This window comes from Varroa destructor, unplaced genomic scaffold, assembly GCF_002443255.2.
Source record: "Varroa destructor unplaced genomic scaffold, Vdes_3.0 BEIS01000001.1, whole genome shotgun sequence".
Classification (NCBI taxonomy): Eukaryota; Metazoa; Arthropoda; class Arachnida; order Mesostigmata; family Varroidae; genus Varroa; species Varroa destructor.
Window position 1 is genome coordinate 31037939 of NW_019211454.1, and position 23094 is coordinate 31061032.

General features: G+C 39.1%; 1 protein-coding gene and 1 long non-coding RNA gene across 6 annotated transcripts; one reads left to right on the top strand and one right to left on the bottom strand.

Moving 5' to 3' along the window:
* Positions 1-2695: 2695 nt before the first annotated feature.
* On the bottom strand, positions 2696-5429 carry LOC147758509 (uncharacterized). Its single transcript, XR_015317642.1, has 4 exons — positions 5260-5429; positions 4395-5107; positions 4072-4164; positions 2696-2888 (listed from the first exon to the last, which is right to left on the bottom strand). It is a non-coding gene; the product is annotated as an uncharacterized LOC147758509 (long non-coding RNA).
* A 1588-nt stretch (positions 5430-7017) lies between these two features.
* Positions 7018-21939, top strand: LOC111242818 (sodium-dependent organic anion transporter-like). Of its 5 annotated transcripts, none has more exons than XM_022787668.2 (8): positions 7018-7170; positions 14360-14697; positions 16216-16421; positions 17167-17374; positions 18681-18807; positions 19085-19215; positions 19901-20051; positions 20522-21939. In XM_022787668.2, exons 2-8 carry the CDS (start codon positions 14563-14565, stop codon positions 20587-20589), a joined length of 1026 nt encoding a protein of 341 aa, XP_022643403.1. In that variant the 5' UTR covers positions 7018-7170; positions 14360-14562; the 3' UTR covers positions 20590-21939. The 5 variants fall into 5 exon arrangements, with proteins under 5 accessions (XP_022643403.1, XP_022643402.1, XP_086834359.1 ...); XM_022787667.2 differs by lacking the exon at positions 7018-7170 and adding an exon at positions 11523-11681; XM_086978233.1 differs by lacking the exon at positions 7018-7170 and adding an exon at positions 11786-11907.
* The last annotated feature ends 1155 nt before the right edge of the window (positions 21940-23094 follow it).

The window sequence follows — 23094 nt, forward strand, 5'->3', positions numbered from 1 at the left end:
CACGGATAGTTTGTACTACTTTTCTACCGATGTCAAACCCAGTTCGATTATGTGCGACAAGGAAATCATATAGACTAGAATATAGAACACACGAATACTCAGGTAGCTTGGACAAAGGGTCAGCCTAAAAAGAAAGCCTGTAATATAAGATTCGGTCTCTTTGTCACAACGAATTCTTTTGAAACTCAATTCACACATGACTGCTGGTTGACTGAAGGGCAGTAGTAATAGCTAACAGGTTCTGGAATCGAATTTTCTTAGAGTCTTTCCAAACAAAATATAGAACTTCTTAGCCGTAAAGGGACTATCTATCACAAATTTCTGTGGACCTATGGTTACATGAAGTGGGCAGCTTTTGGCAGCAGCAGCACATCATCGTCTACACGCTGCCACGTTTGAATGGATTACCTTTCTTTATGTTTTAGAAATTACAATATTATGAACAAACAACAATCATGAAGTACTTTTCTCTTTTGTGTCCACTGCATTTATTGGTAACAAGCGAGTGGCTTCAAAGCCATGCGTTTACGGGAAAACTCGCTATATCGGCATTAAACATCCTTTTAAACTACTACGTTGACACGATACGCTTTTCTGTCGAAAAGCTGTCGGCCGTGCTGGCATAAAACGGTGCAAGCCTATGCTCATAGCATTCAATAAACTGGGCTTTGACTCCCGATTAATCATGGAAGTTGAGATAAAAGAGGAAGCAATCGAATATCTAAGGAAGATCCACCTTCAAAACGAAGTCCCATTGGCGATTAAATAGTGGCTAGCCGTCTCTCTAGCCAAAGACATAGCCAACTTCGTCGTGGGTCGCAAAGCTGTATAAAAAAAGAAATTATCGCCTTCACCAACAATCGCTATTAAGATCATATCTACCAGTATTGTCCCACCTATCAATGACAGTGGTACCGTAGAAACAGATCACTTGCCTGTACTATACAGCTATAAACGAATGTATTTTATGAAAAAGGTTGTCAGAAAAAGACGATGCCATCTTGCGATTAAGTCGTATAGCGCTGACCACTTAAATACTAAAGGGGAGACGCGCTGGTTTTCGAAAAGCACGTCTCTCACGCAAGTCTGATTGTTTTCCCCGTGCCGAATAGGTTCGGATGTGTGGGGAAGACCAGAAAAGTTTTGACCCCGGAAGCATCTAAATAACGACTGAGTTTACGTCAAGAACTCGAACTGGTGCATGTTCTTGACCGGCAAGCGAGTTTGTCTTTGCAATGGTTCTGGCCAAACTAGAAACCTTTCTTTCGATTGTTAACGCTATTCAGAAGTTTAGCGAAATGTTTCCAGCCGCAGATGATAAAGTAATAGTTTTAACAAGTTCAGTAGCCCTCTTTTAGTAAGATCCCTGATGTGAAGTTAAGGAAATCAAAGACAAATGTAAATCTCTTCGCTTCAGATAATCACTACGCAAGTCAGCTAATGCGAAGGTATTTTGATGACTTGTAGCGGATCCGAGAGCCGTATAACTGGTTGTGCTTTTTTAACTTTTGACCAAAAATAAACACTCGCCCAATTTGAGGGCACTAGTCTGAATGTTCATATGGAAACTCCACCTAGTTTACCAGTGAAAACTTCATATAAGGAGCATACATGAACATTTGGTTTGACCATCATCCTTTACTTTATGAGATACTCGTATTTTTAGTCTCCCAAAGGTCCACTTACATTTAACAGCCAGCCTTGATCCTTTCCTTACAGAAGACACATCGTATTGAAGCTTCTCAATATGTTATTGGCAATCCATAGAATCAGTTAACCGTTATTTAATAAAAAAATCTTTTACTACCTTGCTATATTACTTTGGTATACTACTGCATAGTTGTTTTTTATCGGGACAAGAAAACAACGGTAAATGAGTTGTAAATGTGCGATATTGGATATTCGCTTAAGTTTTAAGCATGCGCTGTGTATGCAGATACCAAAGGGCCTAAAAAAGGACAGGACCTTTTTTCGCAAAACAGTCATTTATATTGGCGCTCAATAAACGGTGGCTCTACCAGGCCGAGTGTAAGCCAAGGCAAATTTAGGCTAAGGCAAAACTAAGAGCTTTTTAGACGCAAATATATGCCTTATAGGAGCTGGAATTACTGCAGGTGCTGGCACCAGATTTGCTCTCTTCGTTAAGGAATTTACAGTGTACCCATTCCAGTTATCAAGCCTCATTAGAGACCCGCATTGTTTTTTTATCAGTATCTTTCCATGCGGGGTTGGTCATTTAGGTAGGTTCACACGGGAACGAGCTAACCTACAGCCAAATAATTCTGCAGATTGATGCTCCTTCAATAGCGTTTAATGCGAAAATCAGAGCCTTCAAATATGCGTCATGCGTAGATTTCAATAAAAAATCATCTGATTCGCTGACAGATTCGTTCCTGATTTTACGTCTTGAGCAAACGACAAATGTTTTGGCATGTTTTCGCCCACAGAGGAGAGGAACAGTCGATTTGAAACCTAAAGGTTTCAAGTGATGGCCTTACATTTACATGCACAGTGACGCTCCATAAATTCACATATCTATTAAAATTCACATATTGCCGATTTAATTATTAAGGCAGCATTTTTTTTAAATCACAAAATGCTAGTTTTATTCTATTCTGTGAAGAGTATTATAGCAGTGACTGATCTTATAATAATATAGGCTATTCTGTGTTTAATAAGAAGATTATACCTTGCGAAATGCGTCCGCAGAGAAGAACGTCCCGTAAAAGCTTGTTCACTCATACTGAATCACTCAGAGAAATTTGTCGATTCAGGACTTCAGTTGAAATGATTCTCCATTTCCATTATTTTTTTGTCGCTTATATATAAGGCCATAAATGATAACTGAATTTGACATACCAAAAAGGCACAGAGAGGTTTATTTCACACTGAGCGATCCGGTGATACATCGACAATATTATGGGTCGAATTTTAACAGCGAGAAGTTGCATCGAAATATGCGAAGAAAAAGAAAAAAAAAATGCAAAATCTTGTTAGGAAATCAAAAGTCTAGTGTTAACTTCTATAGCCCTGAACTTTTATACACTTGGAAGGTAAGTTCATAAGTAACTTTACCATATAATGTGCCATACGTATGTGTGAGCTGATAGATCCGGAAGACGCTTTGTTTACAATGATTAGACAGAAGATTTGTCTAGTTACAAGATTGTGTGGCAATGCAGCAGGAAATTCAGAACTCAATGTTTGATCAAGAATCAGGTTTTTTTGGTCTGAATTATTTACTCCCATATCATAAGAAATATGCTTATCTAGGGTACCAACTAGTCAAACTGTCCGAAGTATTAAAACCTTTTCGTACTGACTAAGGCTGAACTGAGCTGCAGATAGTATAAAAATATCCTTCGTTTCGACGGTATGCTATGTTGAGATGGTTCACATTGTCAAAGACTTTTACATAAACACTTCTACCATTGGACAAAAAGACAACTTCAAATTCTATTTAGTGCAGGGGTACTGTCAGGGGGTTTTTAGCTTATATTAAGCACAAATCGTCTAGGCACTTCCGGTAATAATAATAATAATCACTGATATGTTAGTAAATAGCTATATTCATGACAATGAGTATACTAAACGTTCTATATTATATTTATGATAATGTTGTTCTCATTTGGTTCAGACTAAATGTCGATACCGTTTCAGAGCTCACTGCTTGTCTTAGATATGTTGCGGGGTACATCCCATCCAAACTGATCGATTGCGTTATCTTCCTACTACAATACGCTTTCTCGACCCTGCCAACGGGCGTTGATACCCAAGAAGTGCTGGCAGAGCGTATTTATTGATTGACTGAAAGGTCGGGTTTTACGAGACTAAGTCCATCTGTTGGGCTGTATTTTGAATGCACTTTTTTCTTCTTTTAATCACTAATTTTAGGGTAAGTAAAAAGTGACGCAGTCCTATAACGTCCTAATCAAAGCGCGAAATGAAGTAAAAAAAAAAGAATTTTTGAACTTAATTTTTCCTGTGAAGCAGATTTTCATAGTTATATGTATTTACAAAATAAAAAGAGAAACAATTGATAACAGGAGTTTTAACTTACGAAAAACTTACTTTAAAATTCCAGAATCCCAAAAGTTCAGCAAACGTTTAGCGTTCAGTTCGACTATGAACTTGTCCTCTTGCATTTCGGCTATACCTTCCTAGCTAAATATTCAGTTTTCAAACCAATTATAGGGAAGAAACAGAGGATACTATTATTGGTTGCATAAATTAGATCGATACTCTCTCTTTCGAAAGTTGGTTTATTATATTTTTACATGATATATTCTATTAATACAATTAATTACTCGATAGGTGGCCATTTGCGAATAGTCTTGGCCTGTAGAGATCTGTATTTTAACAGTTTGTAGAATTTTCAAGCTCTTAATACGCACGTATTTGAAACACGTTCCTGCAACCGCTTGAATCTTCAATTAACTAGCAATTTAAAATCAGAAAATCCGAAAAGTGTTACACGTTCTGTTTTGCACGATCTATGTTGCGCGACTACTACGTCACGCTGGCTATCCGAGAACATTCACGTACGCTCACGCTAGACGCAACTGATGGTGACGATTGCTACACCTATCTGACCAAGGCAACGTCAAGCATAGAACTATAGGCATTAAATTAACTTATGACATCAACCTATAAACATGTATGAATCGTTGCCATGGCAACAATTACTATGACTTCATTGTATAATGGCGGTATTATATGCCCGCGCCATTTTGCTGTCGGAAGTGGTTAAAAATCATACACATAGACACTTAGGTGCCTGTACTTTACGCTGTCAGAAAAAGCCAAACGATGCGATCGCAGAACGGAACATGCAGAACTATATTTAGAAACTACGGCAACGAAAATGGTTAAAATAGCAGCGGAAGTGAGCTTCAAATCAATCCGTCGCTCAAGCGCCGCTTGATTTATCTAAAAATTGTCTCAGTTACCTTGTATCATTGTTCCAGTCGTTCTGTCGGAACCCATCTACTGCCATCACTTTGACTAGCATATAATCAGTTGTGCGAATGTTGTTCTCGTAATGCGCTGAGGCTTAAGCTGCAATCGTCTTTCCTTCAGCGAAAGGATTTCACGAATTCGTGTCCATCTGTAAAAATATTGACAAGCTGTACAACTTCAACGTCTCGGATTATCTGTCACCGCACCATACCAATGTAAAACATTCAGCATGAAAAAGGCTATATTGTTTCAATATTGTAACTGGTAAGTTTGCAGAATGGCCGTCGCTAAAACGCTTACAACAGACAGCTAATAAGCAATGCATTGATGCCCGTTGGGCAGGTTACGGGGGATTTTGCGAAGGAGCTGAAGCGATTTTTTGTCTTCCGACCATTTTAGCCATTGGCTGTTAGAAGCACACGCTCAGCCACAAACGCCACCGAATCGTTTGCCCCTCGCAGAACAGAGAATAGATGCTGGAAAGTAAGGAAAGAAGAACCGGAAATTATTTTGTTGCATTGCTGTTGTACAAATAATAATAATAATAGTAATGACGATCGTTGGAAAAAGCTACCTATTTCACGTAATCAGTACGTAATAATTTGACTTATAGATGTTATAGTTGATATTGATTCGTGGGACAGGCGCCCGTAACAAAAATCGCTTTATTCTTATTACATAAATCAAACACAAGGCGGTATTGGGTAGTGAAGCTTACGGATGAAACGCTCACAAAACGTTAAATGCTCGAAACTTCTAGCGTGGATTCATACAGAGAGCGATAGATAGTGGAGTGGTAATGAATTGATTTCAGTAAAGCAATACCATTTGACCCTAGCTATGTTTCTTGAACTTATTTAGCCGATCCAATCGAAGGAGGTCGGCGCACCATAGCTAGCTAGAAAACGACTAGTACGTATCCTCAGTATGTAATTAGTAACGAACGAAGGGTACACGAGGTCACACCCACGCTTCAAGCGTAGCGAGCTAGAGCACATTCATACTAGAGTCGAACAGGTATTGACCCAAAAAAATGTATCTAACGCTGAAGTTGACGCATTACGTCTAACGAATCTTTTCTTCACAGGCCAGTGTCGTTATGGCTGCGTATTTATCATATTTTAACTTGTTTCGATAATACCATTGGTTTCCGTAGTGGTTTAGAGATACGTACTTTGATTGTAGCTGAGATTAACTTTCGATCGCTTTCGTAGGCGGTTTACGATCGATCTTTGTTAGCCTAATAAGTCGGCTTCGTCTATAAGAACTCACGAGGAGTACCAAATTAGTATTGAAACTATCTGAAGTATTGCAGCTAGCTATAAATTATTAATTTTGATGACTCTAACGGCACTGTTTTCCATCACAGCATTCAGCATAACCCATAAATCGCTGTTACTGTTTTTGAACGCTTACAGATACCCATCGTAACCATAAATGCAGAAAGCTCATGTTCTATTCTTACTTGCAAAGTTATTGCTTACAAAATGTGATACAACCGAAATTCATTGCGCTTCTGGACACTGTTTCTCGCACGAAGTTAAACTCGATAGAGAACGTTCATTCGTTAAATCACACCCATATTTTTGGAAAATATTCGTAAATTAATAAACCGTAGCCATATCAATACGTTACTGTAGCCGCTTAAATCTCACACGCTCCTATTTCTTCGTTCCTTAACTATACCGTTCATTGAATTGGCCTTATTGATATAAACAATGAACCTAGTTTATTTTTGCCTCGTATGCGTGATAACGCAAACAGCTTTAGCCTACAGCTATAACACTGTATCGAGGTAGTAGTTCACTCAAAGAGATCCGTGCGTAAAAAGGCGTACAGGCACAAACATACGCTGTCCCAATATCATCAAGAAGGGTCTTTTACTGGCTAGCAACACAAATGCACGGACATGCAAAGCCAATACCGACTCCCTTTTAGCCATCTGTTAAGTATCAGAAGAAGTTGACTTGTGTTTCTCTGATTCTTTTCCAATCATCGCGTTTGATTTCTGTACCTGAAGTGGCGAGATTCGTTCTATAAGCAGGTACTTACGAAGCACTTGCTTGAGCCCTCACCACTTGAACAAGAAGTGTTGCCCCTTTTATAACGCCTCTTCGGAGGCATCGTCCGTGCTGTCACAAGCCGCATTGTGGGATTACGCTGCCTGGAAGGAAGTGAGTGCTCCAAGCCGAAGTAGAAACCGGATGACAGGTTCGGAGAATTTTTCAATTGGTAATAAAAACAAGCCAGCGGGTATTATTATATAGACGCATGGTGGCATGCATACGAACTTACGAGTCGAATAGCTAGCCAAGCTCCCATAGCCTTTATAGCTAAGAACCTATAAGGGATTTACGTGCTCCTAAACAAGTTGACTTGTTTGCTATTGATAATGTAATAGCGTTATTGCGTCACTGTTTCCGTATGTTGATGACCTTAGACGCTCTATGCTGAAACTGTCCCATTTATAAATTAATATAGCTTTGTTCTAAGCCACGATCATTGACGAGGACAGTCTATATCGACGTAATCTGTAGACGCATCGATTTTATCTTTGTGTTTAATCAGAACCTGCCTGTTACTGGATATAGCAGGATACACCGCAGACAACTATCTAGCTATTGGCAAGAAGCAAAAACGTAGACGGCACGTGAGCTCTTCAATAGACCTGTTTATGTTGATTTGCCTGTATGCCACAATGCGACTACTAGTCGACCGACACGATATGGCTTCCTTTGCACACCTTAGCTAGAGCCATTAAAATGAATTTCAATTTAAAACAGTAACCCTTGTGTGAAGAGACCGCGAGTCGTACCTGCCCCGCACAGTCAATATCACACAGGGAAACATAGAGAACAACCAACCTAGTCTCTAACGTGACTTCGAATGACGTGACCGCTGAAAATATTTTGTTCATATAACGCGATAATTGACTCAAACAACACGTGTACGTATAGATGAATTATCATGAGAGAATAGTTTACGGTGGTGAACTTCAGCGTTAGGAGCTGCACTTTACCGTTTCAAGCCACAACTTGGAGGGGAAAACGTTTAACGCAGCTTAAGGATGCATTGCGTTTTCAACGGATATGAAACGTGCGGCCTTATCTACTTACGTGATAGGTGCTCAGTTCTTTAGCTTTTATGCCTAGTGCTGTTTTTCAGCGTTACTTCAAATGACTGGCACTTAGCGCCAAATTGGATTCTGATATTCGATCAATGCCGATGCTCATTTTTCGTCCATGGATCACGAAACCATTACGATCGTGCTGTTCAAGGAAATAGGCTAAAACAAAGTTACGACTCCCTCTGTGGAAGAATGAGGCAGAGGTAGAATAGAATATCCGGTGTGACTACATTACCAGGCAAAAGTGTAGCCGGCACTTCGGAGTACATTCGTAAAGTTGTTTATGTACTCCATGTAACGCTTGAAAAGGCAGAGTGTTCGTGCAACTATCACCGCATGACACGGATGAGTCGAACTATTATGACTTCCTAACTTGCCGATAGATTTATCGCGCGTGACGAGGTCAGCAATACTCCATTCATTTTTACAATGTACATTTGAAACAATTCCATCTACTATTCTCAATTAGCCACCCAGGAAAGGTCAAGTCTAGATTCGACGCTGTGGCTATTGTGAGCCACCTCCCTATTAAACAAATTACCATTGACAGTGAACGTGCTGTTGGGGAAGAAAACATTACGTGATCGAGAGATAGTTGTTGAGACTACGTAATATCAAACTCCGATTCAAGGTTTTCGCAGCTAGATTTAGATGACACAACCCTCACGTGAACGACAGAACTCACCCAGTTTAGCAAGTGAAGAGTTGAAAGCGGCTTAGTCTCATTCGGTCAGTTATGCAGCACTTAGTTTTAATAGGGAGAGATACTTGCGAGCAAAGAGTACTTGCTAAATACGAGGTGAGATGAAGGCATCAAAATAACATGCTCATTACCAAGTAGCCATAGATCTCTTAAGAGAAAGTCGGTGCGAAGGAGAATTGACAATAATAGCCATCAAATGCATTATAGAGTGAGCGATTAAAGAAAATTACTTAGATGAATAGGTCTGTCTGGACGTCGGCAGGTAAGATGTATGCTTCAGCATTTTCTACTCTGGAAGTAAAGAGATCATCTTGGACGGATCATAAGCTGCATTCAATTTTATTTAATAATTATCTAGATGAAAAAATTAAAATACATCGATCCTATCGCGTGCTGTTAAATCGATACGGTCCTGGCAACCCCTTTCATCGGCAGGTAAACAAGGATAATCCTGTGAACTGACGCGCAGGTGTCACAAATTACTTTATGTCAAAATTTATTCTTATAATGCCACTCTAGCGACATCTGGACTTTTATGGATCGGACACTTTTGAAGCATTTGCGTGTCCTGTTTGATTGCTTTTAAGTAGCCTCGAGAACATAGGAACCTATCACAGCCAAAGCAATTTGCTGCTTTTTATGAAATTAAAAAAAAGTCGTACCGGTAAATGCAAGGCAAAAAATATATTGAACCAAAAAAATAACGTAATCCAGTAAAAACATCGATGGTCATCTAAGCTAGTTACGGTAAGCTGTCAGCTTGCAGCCGAACATTCTGTGGCAAAGCATCGTAGCACTTTTTATTGACCGAAAAAATCAGTTCGTGGAGAAGCTCGTGGATTGTATTTTTAGATTATTGTCCTCAAGCCACCTAGAAACTAAACGTTAGTAAAATTGCTTGTTGGCCTAAATATGTTTTTCTAAGATTATTTTGCCCCAAAATATCTACTTTATCGTTTATGACTGAAATGCTGACTAAGTTGGTGTTAGATCACTGATTCGTCAATTTGACGACTGTTTGTCATGCTACAGTTGAAGGATGGAAGAGTTTTTTTTTTTTTTTTTATAAACATTGTGAATTAAACGCCTAGTTTACCTTGAACGCATTTTCAGACTAGTGCCTTGTTGTACAAACTAGAAACCCAAAGTAATCCTTGTCTAAGATATATTCAAAATTTATACTCACCGACTCAGAAAAATCATATTCATATCAATATGTGTCAAGACTTCTAGGAAACGAACGCTATTAGCAGAGATAGCGGTTAGCCGTTATTTATCTAATACGTTGATGCGATCATATATATTTTACCTCACGCTTACCCCAAGACTAGTTTATTTTGTATATTTTTCATCAGTGATTGTGTTTTATTTCCGTTTGATGCTAATCATAAGGACTATCGCTCAAAAGAACGGGCGAAACAAAGTCGAATTACTGATGTTGCTCGTTCCTATCCAGAAAAAATATATTTTTTACGTTAGCTAACGGAAGGCTGCCAAAAACATCAAAGATAGCCTACCGCCAAACAGTCACTGTATTTGACGCTACCCGTACATTGCTAGTCTATTCCTATATTCCTGATGATTCTATCCTGTAAACACGTGTTACCTTAAGCCAGCAACTTTCTTCACTCCAATGTAAATACAAATCCTTATATAGGTTTGAAGTGATTTCGGGCGCATTATAATTAATATAAGAGATAATCAGTGTTTAAAATCGGTCTAAGAAGACTCTGCAGTAAAAAGGGGTAACAAACAAATATAAGAGATCTACTTGTTTCTGCACTTAGAACTACATAAAATCTTTATAAGCTCTCAACGATGTGTCGACGATGATGGGCGCTATTAAACTTTATTTCAAAGCTGAAACAAGTCATTGCTTTCTTCTAATTACCCCTCCTCATTAGACGATTTGCAACCACTGTTTAAATGTCATACACATAACGATCCAAGTCTCGCAGTAGCAACGGCAGTGTAGAAGGATAATCTAACGGGATGATCCGGCTGCCTGTACAGGATACTCTCGATGCACTGAAGATGCCCCGATGTATGTATCGGTTAGTCAAAGTTGAGTTCTAGCGCGGTCTAAATAGTAGGAACATAGGTATCCTTTAAACAGCCTTTGAAATGTAAAATATCGGTATAGTAGAAGGTCTATCGGTACTATGTTTGCTTGGCGACCGAATAGTCGAGGTACGTTTCTCGGATTGAGCAAACTTTATTATAGGTCTCGTATTAGAAGTCGTTACGATAATATCAGCATGAAGAGACTATTGGTCCGGGTTTGCATTGTAGGGCAAAACGATGCGAAGTAAGGCTTCTCATCAGTTTCTACGCATCCGTTCGTGCAGGACGGAGCCAGAGTATTATTGATCTGTTCGCATTATATACACGCAGTATACACAATTATATATTCACATAAGCATTGAAAAATCGAACCAAGCCAGATCATTTACAATTCATACTTCAACTTTCGAGTTTCATGGGCTAAAAGGCCACTTGAGTGACTATCTGTATAATTAGTGCTCATAAGCAGACCGCATTTTCATGTGAGGTTATAAAAATGATGATGATATCTTATTTTTCTCCGACCCTCAGATCATTCTTTCATAAGATTAGACCAACGTATTGGCTGATTGGTTCTATAACATGATGACAAATGACAAACGACAAACGAGTGAAGACAGCAAAACTCTGTCAGCAGTTTCCCTCCTCTCCCGAACGCTCTCCTATTGCCGTCTCGGCCGTGAACGCGTACTTAACGTGACGCCTGGGCTATATTGAAGGATGGGCAAGATAAGCACGCGTCGATTGGGTATTGTGCGCGAGTGAGTTACGCGTTTTGCTATGCTCTCAGTATACTAACATCTGGATTAGTCCGACTACAAGGGACAGGTACGCAAGTTCGTTTTCTATTGAAGGTACCTTCAAATACCAAAAGCGTACATCATTATTAGGTAATATAGAGATATGATAGAATAGTGTCGCACCCCGCTCCGCACCTGTAATACGATAAAATACGCAGCGACTTTAAGACGACACTGCAAATGCAAGTAAAAATTAGAATGTAATTTCAGTCGTAAGCCAGCGGACTACGTTCCAGTTCCAGACCACTAAAAAGGTTTTTTCAATTCTTACCCCATAGCGTACCATTTCTGTATGCAGAATAGATCTGCCGTAGTGAGTTTAACCCAAACAGAGGTCTGCCTAACGTAATACTAATAAATTAATTATATGCGGGCCGCAAAGAAATGTGGTCTTCTAAAAGACGTGTGCAATTGTACTCCAAACGCTTTCGATTGATAGAAAAGTGCGTTTTTTGTATGAGGCAGAACAACGATCCCTCAAACAAGTTGTTATTAGAATATACATCAGCAAACAACTCCATTTATACTTTATATGGCGTTCATTTCAAATCTTGCTTTATAATATAGTGCTGGCTTAATTTGAATTCTGAAATACTGCCCAGTTTATATATAGACGGTTCTTTATGATATCCGAAGTAAAAACTCCACTTGCGCGACGTTCGTGAAGTACGTAAGACACGGTAAGCAAGTTCTGGTGGCACCCGTCATTAGAAAAAAAAGTCATTGAAATAAGCCCGTTTGTTCTAAAGATATCTTTTTAAAACTGCGCGTTTGATATAAGTCAAGGACAGAATGTTTCGGAACGAAGTTGGAGATTGAATCCAGTACGTTATGCTTGCGTGTCTCCAGACAGCCAACGTTGCAGTTAATTCTATAAACATAAAATTGTTACAGCACGCGGAAATATTTAAGTTGAAATGACGATCGTGTTTTGAGGCACATGCTTGGAACAGTATCCAGTGTTATCTTGGTTATTGGCTTTTTTAATTATCCTTATTATATACTTATTATTGAATAATAAGCAAAAAAAGGACATATTAAGCAGCAATTGTTGACAGACTGTGATTGAAGAGTTACCTTATGATCGAGGCAAAATGTGTCTAGACTTGAAAATGTATGGCCGTGTGTAAACAAAAATCTTCACTTGTTCATTGCAATTCTGTCAGTAACTGCAAATACGGCATAAGTCATAAGGGACACCGTGGCGTACAACTAAAACTACTACTTGCCAAAAGTATTCACCCAGAATTCAGGCATGAAACGTGATCAGACAATGAAAAATTTCCTTTCTGGACTTCAAACGTTCGATCGCCGTGCTTAATTAAACTCTAGTCGAGCGCGTTGTTCAGAACGAAAAGGTCTTGACTCTATCTCGCCTTAATGATCTTATGGTGCCATTGTACGTAATATTGGACCAATGGCCTACGAACGAACACATTTGTATTGTATTGCATTTACGAGAACGTATGGTTTGACGCCACTCGGTGCCTGGCCACGAGCTCTTCCAATAAAGAATTCCCAATAATTTGATAGTGACATTCATTCTACGATAGGCTTTGGTACATAATGGATGACATGTTAGGCCAATGCTACGACACCACTATTATAGATTGTTATTAACGCTTCGGAGAGAATAGCCAATGGTGTAAGTAGCTTTTGACTTCAGCTTTCCCGAGTAGAAACTAAATAGACAATAATCTATAGCATATTTTCCTGCTTTTCGACCGTTTGGTAGGACATAGGGCTGAACAAGACATATTGTGCAGCTTCGCATGGGAATGGCTCGGTGTTCAACAAAGTCACTTTGTATATATATATATAATGATGGACGTATTAAAGAAGCGAAAAAGGCTTGGCTCCTTAGCGACTCGTTAGCTAAAATGCCTTCTTGTGAAGCATGACTTGTAAAACCCTTACGAAAAACATGCGTAAAATCCGAGCATTAAAATACGTGCTTTCCACAACACGGAGCGTGTGTACGTGTTTCATAGCGGCACTTATACGAGCGATTTCTAGTTCCTTTAGCGACAGGATTTGTTTAAATTAACACCTTGTAGAGAATTGTTGATGGAAATGAATCGATGTATGGCTCATTTCATATTCGGCTTGCAATAGAAATACCATCTATCTATCTGTTTGGTATATGATATGGACGCTAATGGAGTCACGTTGTCAAAATGGGTCATGGGTCAGTCCCAAGCGACTGCAGAAGCCACGGTACTACGACTTCACTCCCTGTAACATTCAGATTTTAATAGATAAACTATGCTTGTTTTTGTTCATCGAAGAAAGCCATCGTGAATTCAAATTCATGAACACCGATACGTCTAAGATGGCTTCATGAGGTACGGGACCTGAACAGGTGCAATCTGAAAATAGCATTTGGAATTCCTACAAGACAGCCTTTGATTTCGCTCGTTCCATTCAGAGATTAATACAAATTTAAATGCATACAGCTTTATATCGGTTAGTAGATATATAATCTGAGTTTTTAGTATGCTGTTTAAGGATCACGTCTTCCAAAAACGTTCGCTCTGTTTGGCGTTAGCTCGTAGTAAATTCGTAACGTGTGCATCGCTTAGTCCTCATCGTACAGAGAATGTGTCCTTATAAGTGTACGCAACATTCTGTTTACGATAAAATAGCAGGTAGATAGATACAGGTATTATTCATTCTCGTAACGGTGCTCTCGTTGTTAATTTACAGAAGCATAAAGAACCAGGTCAATGCAGATCCTTCAGTGTACGATTACCGTTTACTTTCGGTCTGTTGTTGGCGATATTTCGTGATTAAGGGCGCGGCCCTCGTGCCTCGTTCCGCCAAGCTTATAATCAGAAGTACGATAAACCGACTTTGTCCGGAATCAACCACTATCACGATCCCCATACAGCGGAAATATATTCGGCCACATGAATGCCACACTCAACCCGGACCCTACCTGGGTCGGTGAACGGCATTGGCTAAAAAGATATTATGACAATTCCGTTCTGAGCATTCTTATAATCATCATGTTTTCAATGGGCTGCACAATTCGTTGGAAGGAGGTAATTGCGGAACGATGCATTTTTTTATTCTGCAAATAAATATTTTTATATATTTTATGGTAGCCAATTCTAGAATTTTCTATCTTTTTTTTTTGTCTCTAAATAGTCGACGTTACATTTAAATGGAGCTCAGTGAATTCGAAGCGGACTCTCGAAGCGAATACTAATGTATTATCTAACCGTTTTATTTAACTTGAGAGTATTTTTACGAACTATATAACTTTTTTATCGTATTTTCTAATTGAGCTATGAAATATCAATTAACTTCTTTGCCGTTTCCCCCGCGCTATTTGACAATACTTGAACTATATGTAACAGCTGGATAGACGTCATACTCAAGAATTGCAACTCACGTCGTAATGAGGTACCGAACCTAAATCTCAAAATTCAGACAATTTTCTGATTATGAAACAATTGACGTTGCTCCCTTAACCCAGTCGATGGAATGCCACCGCGTCACGGGTTCGATCCCATTTGGATACGTGAATTGCACCAGTCTGCCTGGAATAATCGGATCATTAATAGTTAAGAAGGATCGCCTTGTTACAGCTGAGCACGATGATCATCTTTGGCAACTAATGTCGAACATACAATCAAGAGGCCGCAAACATCAAGTCGCTACTTAATAACATGCCCTTCATCAAGGAACTACCACAAAGCAACAGGTGCACAACGCTCAGACGAGGATTCGACTGGCTCTGTCGATAAGTGCTTTGCTGCTGTATGGTCGGTCGCGAAACGCGACCCCGTCTTGTCATTCCGTAAACGTCAACCGTAGAGGACTAATGTGCTACTTGGACAGCGCCCCCGGGCATCTAACTAACGAAATAAAACGACTACGACTGCCAAACAACTAGGAGACGGCGCTCCGAGTGATAAACTTGCTATTAAAGTAGATTAAGGACTTGTCCTTTGCGTACATATTTCTATCCTTATATGCCGTTCAGTGCATTAGGTCTCACCATTGGCATTAGCTGACATTCTGCTGATCAACAGCCGTACGTATAATTGCTTGTGGACATGTAGTTCTGTGTAGAGAGATTATTTCGAAAGAGAGCGATAGTAAACTTTCACTACAACTATAAAAAAAAGCACAAATTATATACGGCAACGACGTTTACATAAGAAAATTTCTTAGAAGAGAAATGGCTGAATTTCTTAATGATGGTAGCTGTGTAATGATCTTCAAATCGAACAAGCGTTATATTTGAAAGGGCTAGTACGTATTAGTTGGCAGTAATGTCAAATACGGTAGACCTTTTCAGGACTTTCCTAGTGATAAAAATAGTGCCTCGAGTATGCATTATTATATTGGCAGTCGCAAAACTGGGCGCTTGAAGCATATCGAATACATAAAGAGATAAACGTTGTAAAACTATTACCTAAAAACGCATTGTAAAGTCCAAACATCGCCAGCGTTTCACCTCTTTCCTTCTTTAGCAAAATGAACTTGTCGGACCTTTGAAAAAGAGGTCTCATACTGTGATCAAATAACATTTCCCTTTTTTGGTTTTGCAGCTGATGCACCATCTGTCCCGACCATGGTCAGTGTTAACAGGATTGTTTTCGCAGTTCTTCCTTTTACCGGCTACGTCGTTTGTCCTGATGAAAACTTTTAACCTGCAGGGTTATTTTGCACTTGGAATGCTCATCCTCTCCTGCTCCCCCTCGGGCACTACGTCCAATATTTTTACCTACTACCTGGACGGAGACGTACCCCTCAGGTGGGTATTTCTGATAGCGATTCTTGTACTGAAATTGAATTCATAAAATGCTCGTAAGTATGTTGAAATTGACATTCGACAGACCGAGTCGAAAATTTCTATAGGTCGCAATTCTGAACCTACTAAACATTTACTACCGAAACCGTTATAGAATACTGACAATGGAGCATATTGACTTTTCTTTGACTCTTCGCCTAAATGTTCAGACGGTCGGTTTATGTATTTAATTGCAGGAGGCTTCTAGTCTAAAAACGCAATAAGCGCACTTCTTGTTGCCAGATCGTTTCAGGTAGTACTTCGACCGCTAATGGCATATAACATACCATATGGTAGAATAATTTTTATTTACCAGTAACAGATTAACAGTTAATTTTGAGCACTTAATACCATATTTTTCAAGAGACTCTTCTTGCTATTTAGGCCGTCCATAACAATGATACGGTAGACAGGCTCCATATTTTGTAAGTACGACTGGCAACTAGATCGTGCTGTGCGTTCGTCAAGCTTAATTGTCCCCTATTTTTGTATTATATTTTATTATTTTATGTTATTTATTTTTTCATTTATATTATTTTTGCCTAGTATAATTCTAATCATTTATTTAGGTGTGAACGTTGTCTAACTGCAACTTTCTAACTAGCAGATATTGGTTCGGATATTCTCGGACGAGTTGATCAACGTCAATTCTCTCGGTAACTAACCATTGTTATTAATTTCGAATTTCAAATCATCTCACTCAACTCAGCATCTCGATGACAGTATGTTCAACAGTTGTCGCGATGGTCATGATGCCATTTAATATGTGGCTTTACGGTCGTACTTTGGAGACCAGCTCTGGCATAAATATTCCGTACGTTAAGATGGTACGGTCCTTGGCATATATTACTGCCCCAGTGGGTATGGGTATGCTAATCTTCTACAAGTTCCCTAAGGTGGCGCCCTACATTACGAAGGTGAGTGGGCCGTTCAGCTTTTGTCGTTTCATAATTCTCAACTTATCCATACCTAAACTACACAAATCTAAAGCAAGTGAGCTATTCACCTGTGACCTGACACATGGATAAAGTTCTTCTTGATTCAAGATAATACCTCCAATCATTCTAGATATTCCTTTTTTTCAGGAGACCACCTATGCTCCATTTGTGCTTTGGCATATATATTATAGGAATATACAGCTTATGACCACATACATAAAACAGTTAGGGGCAGCAGATGAATTGTTCGTAAGTTCTATTATCTTGAACAAAAGAAAGTTTCGCTCCGCAAGTGCTGCTTAAATTCTCTTGATTAAATTTAAGAAAATCGTGTTGTAATGAGGAGCATTACCTCGGATTGCTTTGCCTGCTTTTATGATTACAGCTTTTTGTGATACGTGATCGTTCGCTCAGCTCAGTTACCAGGAAATACCAATGGTTTGGCGATGCCGCCGGCAAAAAATAGCTGGTGAAGCATCGGTGCTGAGAACTTTCAAAGAAAGTTTACAAATTAATATTATCTATTGGAGTTTCGTTGCAGTTTGTATTTGCCTCTAATTTCTCCCTCTGTGCTACTTGACTCTGCTTGGACATCAGTATGGCTAAATTCCGGTCTGAGGGAAGATTAAATAGACGACCCCTGTCAGCTTGATGATCACGTTCAGTGAGCTTTCTTTTTCCCTTTGGGACAAAAATGGCGTTATCGCACGAACATATATACATGACGTATCGAGAATCATAGATTAAACTTGGTGAGGGTCTACGAAATGCCTACAAGAAATTATAATATTTCAGCTAGCCGTAAATAGCTACTACCATAAGTGAACGTTTACGGCAAAAACATTTTCGGTGATATTTCCTGTAGTAGCCAAACCGTTCGTTGTTTGGCCAACGAAATGTTGGTGTGATAAACTCGAAGTTCGGTATTATCAAAGTGAATTTCAAATCAATGTTTCTCATTTTCTATCGAAGAAAATTAAGACTCGCTTACGTTTGCAACAAGGCGCTTTAGGCGTATCATCAAGGTGGGAGGCTCCGTTTTAGAACGTAATAATATTAGCGCTAGTAATTCCCCTTACTAGCAAATTGGCTAAAGCAGGACCGCATCTGCTACCGATTGCAAAACATCCCTAGCATGGTTTGCGAAATCCTGTCGTGAATTAATAAATATAAATCAAACGTCCTGGCGAGGTGTGATTTATATTTATTCATCTATCCATATTTTTTCGTTTGTTTTGCGTGCAAATGTTCGATGACTAATGTTCTCAACAACGCTTGTTCACAGTTGGGCTCAATGGCTGCCTTTGCCATGATTGGAGTTTCGCAAGTAATGATTTTCATCATTTTCCCAAATATATTCGTTGCCGTTCCTTCTCAACTCTTTGTTGCCGTCTCCGTTCTCCTTATCGCAGGTGTGTTACAAGTAGCATATGAAAATTTTCAGCTTCAGTTCATTATCGTGCGTTTTTTTCCACTGTTCAAACTTTTCGGGTTGCAGAGCGTCAATCGTTGGCCTTTTTGTTGCCGATGTCCGTATAACCGATTCTTAATTCTAAATAACAAATGCGATTTTGTCTCGCGTAGGACCCCGAATAATATCCCATATATGATTCAGCATCGCCTTAAAAAGTATGTGCGGACCAGAGCTGTGTCTTTCGTCGCTCATTTGCTTTTCCTCTCGACCAACAGGCTTACTCGTGGGCTACCTATTTGCAATGGTGACAAAACGGTCGAATAAGGCTTGTCGAACGATTTCGATTGAGAGTGGAATTCAGAATGTTGGTATGGCCATTACTGTGATTACACTGACGATCGACAAAGTAAGTCTCAAAAGCTTCTCTTTCCTTAAAATTTTCGAGCTTGTCAAATATAACGTCAGCGCCCATGTACTACTACACCCTGTGATAAATTGTTTTTGAATGAATTGTTAACTGAACATTCCCAGCAGCATATATTGTCCCTAGACAATATATGCTGCTGGGAATAACATATGTAGTATTATTTTTGAAGAGCCGCATCTGAAATTTACTTTATTGCTAAATCAACTAAATTAGAAAGGCTTAACCGTCACCGGGTGAATGGTACCATGGCAACAAATCGTCGCATGTATAATCAGGGACAGCCAAATATTAGGTATTTTTTAAAGGATCTAGGAGACCGCTATTTCCTAACTCAGTAAGCTTCTTAGCTTCCCTATCTGATCACTGAAAGTCCATGTTGTGAAGAAGGGCGTAGATGTGGCTCGCTATGAAAAAGATGATTCAGGTGAATCCTTTCTCCGAAGCTCTCTGCTGGCTTGAAATTGGCTTCAAAACATTATGGATAAATGGCATTTAGGTATAACGCTTTGTTTGCACTACTTAATGGTACGCTGTCCGAGTGACGCTCCAGATGCGAGCTATTTTCCTTTGTCATATACCACTATCGAATGGAGGTCTTGCTGGCAACATCAATGCAACACACGAAAGAGCCATGCATAACCCTAACTCTAATGATTCTTTCTAGTTTCAGGAGCAAGCTCTAGTATTCCCTTTGTGCTATAGTTACTACATGCTCTTTATGTGCGTGAGCAGTTGCATCTCGTACAACCTCTACATGAAATTCTGCGCCGCTAAATATGTAATCGATGACGAAAAGAAGGTCCCGCCGCGGATCGGTAAGAATCTGCATCGTCTACACATAATCAGGCTTAACTGATTCAGGATTACATAGTGAACGATTGTTCTTTTTCGTTAGATAGAGAACTCTTAATCGGTGCTCTTCATATACGTGTTCATTATACTTTTTACTTCAGAGGCTTATTGAAGATCTCAGAATATGATAATTCACGTTCTCTATGCGTCCAATGTGTATTCTAAATTATGCAAAGCGCTTTGGTTTTGGACGCATACTGACATACGCCTACGTCCAAGCCAGGTGTATATTTTTTACACAAATTAACAACAAAGCATTCTTCAATCAGACTGACAATGTTGAATCAAACCCTACCTGATACACAGATAAATATAACCTGATGACTTTGTTTCGTGTGGTGCGAGTGATGCGACACGAAGTCATATTGAATATTAAAAACTTTCTAAATATTTTTTGACTGTTCATTCGTTGGGTCGTTTTCTACACTTGCAGCGGTTGACGCGTGGGTCCCTTCTTCGAATAATGCTGACCTGACAACAACCTCTATTCAATCCCGCTAGCGTGCAACGGCTGCAAATCAAAGTCTTCATAGTACAATACTCGACACTGTATTGGCAGTAACCCATTGATGCTATGTTACTTGGAACAGTAAACAACAATATATTAATGGATGTTTTTAACTTTTCTCATTTTATAAAACTGCCAGTTAATTTTTATTTATTTCATTTCAAACAACAGTCACGTTCTTTTTCGCTAGTTGACCTTCTAGATTTTACACGCAGGACCGCTGTTCTAGTGAGTTACCCTGTAACCATACCTTTCTTGTTTCATTTAAAAAACGTTTTGATTGTTCTGTTATATAATATAAACGTGCGCGAAGTACTAACTGTTATGGTCACATATATTAATATCACATTGTTTGTCCTACTACTGCAGCCCAACAACCGTGGATTAACGAGTATACGTATAATAGCACATTTTTCTACCATAAACGCATCCCGCTTTAAATGCAGGGTTGTTAGCCATGAAATGTGCTTTTTTAGCAAACGTTGAAAGCGTAATTGTGACGTACCTCTCATCTGGTACGGAAATTAATTAGACCCTAAGTAAGCAAGGAGGAGCTCTTAAATGAATTGAATTCTTATTTAATTGCTACCACCGGAGGACTAAATCGCCTGGGTAGCCGCTGAGACGTCGGCCGACTCCCTCAAATCAAGTATTGTCTAAAGAATTAGAACTTTTGATGAAGTGCACTTAGTCATGGCTGATTTAGTAATCCGGAAATTGAAACGTGCGTCTGCTATGCGAGCTTCCAAAAGTTTGCCAAATTTCAGGACAGCTGAGAGATTCTATAGAATATCGGAGCCATGTGGTCATGCCGCCTTTGAAGAGTGGCCACAGCGCAGACCTTATTAGCCAGCAAGTCCAAAAGAGCAATTAGAAACGTAATTATAGGAGCCTCGTTGTTGATACAAGTTGCACAAATAACGCGACAAAAAAGCTTACAAAAACTCTATCTCATTGATTCTACTTTTGTTCATGTTGTCATGCTACGATTCATTTATTTATATATACATATATATATGAATTTAATCACTTCCGTCTGTAAATATGATCAACGACGCGTTAATTACGATAATCAAAAGAACAGAAAATATATGCTATGTTACTGTTAACAAGAATCAAGGAAATCTGTGTGCTTTTCTTCGTGATGTTGTAGTGCCTATGTATACAACAGACCAATGGTAGAATGAAATACGTATAGTGTTTACGTATGGAGCGTCAAAGTACTACTCAGGCAGGTGATTTATTTTTTCTCTGATTTCTGCTGAAGACGCATAATCGCAAACAAACATTAAAAAAAATTACTATTAAATAATAATAAATATTATATTTAATATAAAATTAAAGGTGTTACGCTTCATGTTGCGGAGGATATTAGTTCACGTCTATGGGTAGCATTTGTAAGGATTATAACTAGTATTCGGTCTCAAATGCTCGTGCCAGAGACATATTACAGACAACGCGGTTAAAAGCAATCGAATCCCGATGGAAATTACAATAATATTGATTGTGATCAGGCGTAATCTACCTTGCCATTCCGGCACCTGAACTGATCGAATTTCGTGAGCCTGTTTGTCTATCAAAACAGCCAGCAGTAAGCCGCAATGAAAAATATATAGAAACTTTCCAAATAGGTTAAATAATTTTATTTTGATTTCTTGGCTTGTTTTGAAAAATGCGAACTTGGGACACAATAACGTACTTTCTAACCTATGGCTTGCGGTGGCACATGTAGAAGAGACCGCTGTTTCAAAATTACAAAATTAGGTTTTATTTCATTGTACAAGATAATGCAGTATCGTGTAAGTTACAAAATAAACTTAGTAAGATGGCAGTGTTTCTAGAAACATATTCTATCTGCGGGACACGAAGACTTTTGAACTAATGGAAAAAGTCTCACAGGCTTTCGAAAAAAATATGTCTTAGTTGACTGTATTTAATAGTTAACGTACAGTTTGACGATAAGCAAGGTGAATTATCGTGCGTAATGGCGATCACCTTTAGCTTAAAGAGCAATGTTCGTTTACCTGATTTTCGTGGTCAAAGTTTGGTCGAACCTTCGCGGTTGCTATCATACGCTGGCTATGGATCGCGCCTACATCATTGACAACGAAGTAGGCGTTTTTGAGCTGTAATAGTTACGTAGGACGCATGCGTATGCTCGTCTCTCGTTCACAAGCATCAATCAAAATGTCTGTTGCGACAAAATAGAAAATGTAATTTAAGGATTCTACTTCAGCTGTTTAGCCGCCTCCTTGCTTTGTGTTGAATACGTTCCTTTGATAACTCATATTTTACGGATCGACAAACGCTCGCTTGCAAAGTCCATTTAAAAAATTATTGTTGGAGTATGTTTATTCCTAGCTTTGCCTGTTAGTGCTTTTCAGGCGTTCAGCTGACATGGCTGCCCGACAGAAGCTGACGCCTTTTCTATACACAAAGGGTAGGATCCTCGTAGACAGACGGCGGCCTAGAAGAGCCTTTAATTATTTAGATAGGTG

Coding starts and splice junctions, on each gene's coding strand:
- LOC111242818 (XM_022787668.2), top strand. CDS start 14,563: ATGAATGCCACACTCAACCCGGACCCTACCTGGGTCGGTGAACGGCAT. Junction 16,422..17,166: donor GACGGAGACGTACCCCTCAG/GTGGGTATTTCT, acceptor CACTCAACTCAG/CATCTCGATGACAGTATGTT. Junction 17,375..18,680: donor TGGCGCCCTACATTACGAAG/GTGAGTGGGCCG, acceptor GCTTGTTCACAG/TTGGGCTCAATGGCTGCCTT.